The sequence below is a fragment of the Cebus imitator genome, unplaced genomic scaffold (genome assembly GCF_001604975.1).
Source record: "Cebus imitator isolate Cc_AM_T3 unplaced genomic scaffold, Cebus_imitator-1.0 Scaffold132, whole genome shotgun sequence".
NCBI classification, from domain to species: domain Eukaryota; kingdom Metazoa; phylum Chordata; class Mammalia; order Primates; family Cebidae; genus Cebus; species Cebus imitator.
The window spans coordinates 958,549-964,548 of record NW_016107447.1 but is presented as its reverse complement, the minus strand read 5'-3'; the positions used below and the strand labels follow the sequence as shown (position 1 = coordinate 964,548).

Below are 6,000 nucleotides of genomic sequence, written 5' to 3'. Positions count from 1 at the left end.
TATTTTTCAGCTCCATTAATTCACTTATATTCCTCTCTAAATTGTGTGTTATTGTTAACATTTCGTCAAACCATTTTTCAAAGTTCTTAGTTTCTTCGCATTGAGTTAGAACAAGTTCTTTTAATTCCCAGAAGTTTCTTATCATCCACTTTTTAAAGCCTGCTTCTGCTAATGGAACAGTCTTTCTCCATCGGGCCTTGTTCTGTTGCTGATGAGGAACTGTGATCCCCTGTAGAGGGAGAAGCATTCTGATTTTGGGTATTCTCAGCCTTTTTAGGCTGGTTTCTTCCCTTCGTTATAAATTTACCCATCTGTGGTCTTTATAATTACCGTCTTTATAGTTGGGTTTCTGAATGGACGTCCAACTTGTTGATTCCCGGCGCTAAAATACGAGCAACCCACTGCACCGGCCAAAACAGCGGCTTTAAGATTGATGGTGCTTTTCTGACTCTGCACCGAGAACCGCCGCTCCAAGGCAGCAGCAAAACCGCCTCGCTGGCCACAAGAGTCGCGCTGGAGACCTGTGGGGCCCCTCCGCTGGGAATCTTCTGGTGCGTGAGCAACAAAAATTGATCTGAAAGTGTGGTGTCCTCTCGTTCTCTGCACTTTCAGTGGGAGCTGCAATCCTGAGCTGCTAGTGATCAGCCATCTTGGATCTCTCTCCCCTGATCTCTATCATTAGTTGTATAAACTATGACATTCTTGCCATTTTATAAAAGTGGAAATTAAGTTATGGAAGAATGGCATCATTTCCTCTAGGCTAGTCAGTAGAATAGTGGAAAGCCAGAACTAGAAAGGCCTCCCAGAGTTCAAGCCCAATGCTCAATCTAAGCTCTTTTATAAACAACAGAATTAAGATAGCTGAAGAGCAAACTTCAGAATTTAAGAATGTAAAAGTAAAAAGTTCCTGAAGAGAAAAATCTTTTCTAGTAATATTCAAGAAGAAAATGCAGACTTCTTAGCTTACTTTTTCTCCAAATTTTTACTGCTCTACTCTGTAAATTCCTATGAACATTAATAAGCGGCTATGGTTGAGGGAAAATGTTCCACAGTAGAGAAAGGAAAACACATCCAGTTTTTCACATGAAACTGGAATAATTATGTATACATCCTATGAAAAAATTGAGAATAATCCTTTCAGCATGGCTAAAATTAGGAGAATAGTTAGCAAAACAACAAGGACACCACAAAACAGTGTCAACCGCCCTCCAATCTAATTCTTACATATAAAATCAAAATCCCAAATAAACTATTAAAGACAGTTGCAATTTCATTTGATGACGGAATACTTCTCTTACCATGAACAATTTCAAACTGGACAAAAAGAAAAGGTGAATAAGGATTTTGAAAGCGAAAAAGATGCCACTAATCAGGGACCAGAGAACTGCTCAAATGCCAATCAAAATATTGTCGTTCAGTTCAGGAGACACTGTCAGAGATGGTTAGGAGACTCAAAATGCACAAGAAAATGCTTGGGCACTTTCAGTGAAATGACATAATTGGATGTGTGATATTTCAAGTAACTTCCCCTGAAGACATAACCATTTGCTTCCAACACTACTTACAAACTCATAGTCTCCATCCTGTGGTACTTTCCAATCTGAAGAATTTTGCAGTGGACCAGGTACACTCTTGCCAAAGCTGTTGATCTGGTTTTCCTTTTCTTTTTGTTCAAAATATTCAAGAAAAGATGGTTTGGCAGGCTGCATTGTCTCATCCCTTCCTGAAAACCAAGAAAAATGAAAAATGAAAAGAAACACTGTAATATTTTAGATAAGTTTAATAAATAAATCTGTCTTCTCCGGATCAGTGGATATTTCTGTTAGATAAAGGACTCCTTGAAGAATCTAGTGAAACTACAGAACAATGTATAACTGCTTGCTCAAAAAATTCTCATGGAATTTCAGAGGAGTTAAGATCCCCCTAAAATACATTCAGAAATTTCTCTGGGGTCCCTTTTTCTAGATGGAAAGATTTGGGTGATACAATGAATCTGATAATCTGCAAATAATACATTTGGGGTCTCCTATATCAAATAGCTCCTGTAATACTTAGAATGAAAAGAGAAGTAAGCAAAAATATTTATTTAGCATCTATCATACACAATATTCTCTACAGGTACTAAAGTAGGAAGAGGGAATGATACAGCAGGGTGACTTTCCTTGATAATCTTATTATCTAATTGGAATAATGAGAAAAATATACATGAAAAAGAAAACAAATCACGATTCATCTACTCTATGAAATACCATTTAACTTTTAAAATACTATCTACATGTGGAGAAAAAAAGAAAAAGCCACCTTGAAGTGTTCTCACTGGTAAATTTTGGGACACTTTGAGCATCAAAAAGAATGCACTCAGTAAGAGATCAGAGCAATAATCCAAAAGTGAAGGAAGTTTGGGAGAGACGGGAAAACTCTTCTTAGAAAAATTACCATTGATGCTGGGCACAGTGGCTCACATCTGTAATCCCAGCACTTTGGGAGGCCAAAAGAGAAGGGTCCCTTGAGCTCAGGAATTCGAGACCAGCCTGGGCAGACACCTCAACTCTACCAAAAATAAAAAGAATCAGCCAGGCATGGTGGTACATGTCTGTAGTCCCAGTTACTTGGGAGGCTGGGAGGATTGCTTGAGCCCGGGAGGTCAAGGCTGCAGGGAGCCACGATCATGCAACTGCACTCCAGCCTGGAAGATGGAGTAAAACAGTGTCTCAAGAAATAAAAAAAATCACTCTGACCACTTTACTGTGGTAACAAAAAAGAGCATCTCCTTTTTAGGAAATACAAACAAAAGAGGATATCTTCTTTCTTAGGAAATACACACTTAAAATTTGACAGTAAGCTGCGTATATCATGCAACAACCTCTCTCTTCTCATTATTTCTGTCCTTTCATGTCTGTTTATCTATCCATCCATTCAACTTTATATATGCACAGAGAGATGACTAAATTGAGTTCATCAATAAAAATGGCGACTTCTGGACAGAAGTAACAGGTAATTTAAAACTTTTTCTCCAATGGAATTGTTACAAAAACCATAAGGACATCATTCTTTTTTAAAAAAAGTATGATATCCAACAATAAAACAATAGACTTCTATAGTTCTTCATTAATTCCTTTCAGCTGCAATACAGGTGGACTTAAGAAATTAAATCTTTAAACCAGGGATGATGAAACACTAAAGATAACATTCCTATGGTCTAATTCTAAGCCATATCATAAAAATCAAAGAAATGTCTGTTAAGCGAGAATATAATCATTTGTCTAACTTCTATCACTGTTCAGATGAAAAAGTGAGAACATCTGCTTTCCTCATATTTGAGTTCTTCTTTCTTACCAACCCTCTTTGAAATTTTTAATTTTTGGAGTTAAAACACCAACTGTTCTTTGTCTCTTTCAACAATGAAAATCCACAAATAAGAAAGTCTATCTAAAATGTATTTGCTTTTACCTTCTGATATCAATACCAGGGACCTGATTACACTTGACATTTATTAGAATTCGAAGTTCCAAAAACTATAGTGAATTTTGTAAAAAAAAGAAGTTTTTTATCTAATCATATATTCAGATATAAGCTGCAAATAAAAGGCACATATGTATTAGAAACTTAATTATAGCAAAACGATTAGTTAAAATGTTACATTTATCAGATTGCCAAAAAGCTGAAGTTGATTTTGGAGATAAAAGAATGGAAAAATTCCTCTTCTTAAATTTTATGTTACGTATATTTCACCACAATAAAAAAATTGGAAAGTAAATCCCTATCCTGTAGTTCAAATATTTAGATTCTGGTTCTGATTATATGATCTTGGTAAAACCACAGGTTACCAATCTGCAAAAAGAGGACACAGGACCAGATTATATCGTAAGCTCTCTGCAGCTTTGAAAATTCCATGATTTTATGACTTGGCAGTAGCATATGAAAACATATTTATGCTCAATTATTAATAACTATTCAAAAGAAGAAGTTCTTATCTCTAGTAGGATTATGATACTGGATGCCTCTAATCTCAAACATGCTACAACTAGATGTGTACGGGCATAAAGCAAAAACCAAGCTGAAAAATTGTTAAGACTCAACAAATATTTTAGTGACAAGAATATCTCCGATTCTTTGGATTTTTTGTTGCTGGTGTTTTAACAGATGGAAGAGGTGACTCAAACTGTAATAAAGATATCATCTAGAGATGTAGATGATAATAACATTTTACAGAACTAAAGTGAAAAATCAAACTGACTGATAGAGGAAGCCACCTTAGCTGCAAGAAACAGCAGACATTCAAAAATAGTTAGTGATTCTTGTTTTAGTGATTCCAAAAATTAAATGCCTCCACCATAATGGTTATTTCTTTATGTGTGAGAATGCTTCACTGGCATACTGAGTTTATATGAAGGAGACAGCATTCCTACTGTGACCAATATTTTCTTAGTAATGCTGTCATTAAATTGCAGCACTTGTTCTAAATCTGATTTTATAGACTGATAATAATTCTCAGTAAACAGATTTGCATTCCTATCATAATTGGTATCTAAGATAAATTGTTTTTTAAAATGACCACAACATATCCTCCTGGTATCTTCGTCCTTACCTTATGTCCTCTCACAATGACTCTGGACCTGGCTATCTAACTTGCTTTGGTCATTGAGACAATAGCAAATGTATGGCAAGAAGGGACTTAAAAGTTCTTGTGTAGGCTGGGCATGGCGGCTCATGCTTATAATCCCAGCACTTTGGAGGCCAAGGTGGGAGGACTGCTTAAGCCCAGGAGTTCAAGACCAGCCTGAGCAATAAAGCAAGACCTGGTCTCTACAAATAATAATTTTTTTAAAAAAATTAACCAGGTGTGGTGGCATGCACCTGTGGTCTCAAATATTTGGGAGGCTGAGGCAGGAGGATCACTTGAGCCCAGGAGGTCAAGGTTGCAGTTAGTTATGATCACACAGCTGCCCTCCAGTCTGGGTAACAAAGCAAGACCCTGTCTCAAAAAGAAAAAAACTTCTTGTACATTTTACTATAATGTAAATAAACCTGATTGAGCCAGCTAGATGGTGAAATACTATGTGAAGAGGCCCAAGTCAACAAATGTCTCAAGAAATAAATCAGCCATCCCCAGCTGTTATTGCATCAGCTGACCACAGAGCAGAGCTAATCGGCCCAGACCAGAAATGCCTGCCTACCTGAGTTTAACCTAATTGCCAACCTACAGAATCATGAAACAAGTTAAATAAAATGGCTAATTTAAGCCACCCAACTTTAGGGTGGTTTGATATGCACCAAAACCTAACTGATAGTTTCAGTTTCTCACACACAAACACATACACACACACACACACACACACACACACACACACACACACACACACACACAAACATACACCCCTAAATCTACAAAAAGAGTTCTATTCTTTGGAAACCTAGGTTCGAATTCAACTAACATTTGCTAAATACCTTCCAAATTTCAGGCTTTCTGCTAGGTGCTTTCACATGATGGTCTCATCCAAACTGCATGACCACCATATAAAGCAGAAGAGGGAAAAAGCCTTACACTTACTAGGCATCTACCAAGCGCCAGAAAATGTACTATATCACTTAATCCTCAAAGAATCTTTTAAGACATGTGTTATTTTGCTCCTTTTCAAAATGAGAAATTCGCAGGAGATTTCAAAGCTAGTAACCAACAAGGATGGGGTTTGAATGCCAAATGTCAGGTTTTAAGTTTAGTGAGCTACATCTCATACTGTACAGTCTCTAAAATCAAAATAAAGATTCTTCACATGGTTAGAACTGCCATTAAGCTAAGTGCAGAAAGAGTGGGGAAATGTAATTTTTCCAGTAACCTTATCTTTAAACTTTTCTTTCAGCACCCTTTAGCTAGACAGATGATCAAGTGTGTTGGACAGCAGCCTGTTAGGTTGAAAACCATGAGAGAATCATCCAAGCTGATTAAAGGCCATGCTGTCCCCCAGGGCTTCAGCTGGCTGATGGGTTTTTGTTTTAACT

At 36.9% G+C, this 6,000-nt stretch overlaps 1 protein-coding gene across 2 annotated transcripts in view; it reads right to left on the bottom strand.

Moving 5' to 3' along the window:
• Positions 1-6,000, bottom strand: part of STK4 (serine/threonine kinase 4) — a 105,338-nt gene that overhangs the window by 46,900 nt on the left and 52,438 nt on the right. For both annotated transcript variants that reach the window (XM_017541199.2, XM_037742994.1), the window contains exon 10: positions 1,566-1,723. In XM_017541199.2, the coding sequence (XP_017396688.1) occupies positions 1,566-1,723 (158 nt within the window). The remainder of the gene's footprint in view (positions 1-1,565; positions 1,724-6,000) is intronic.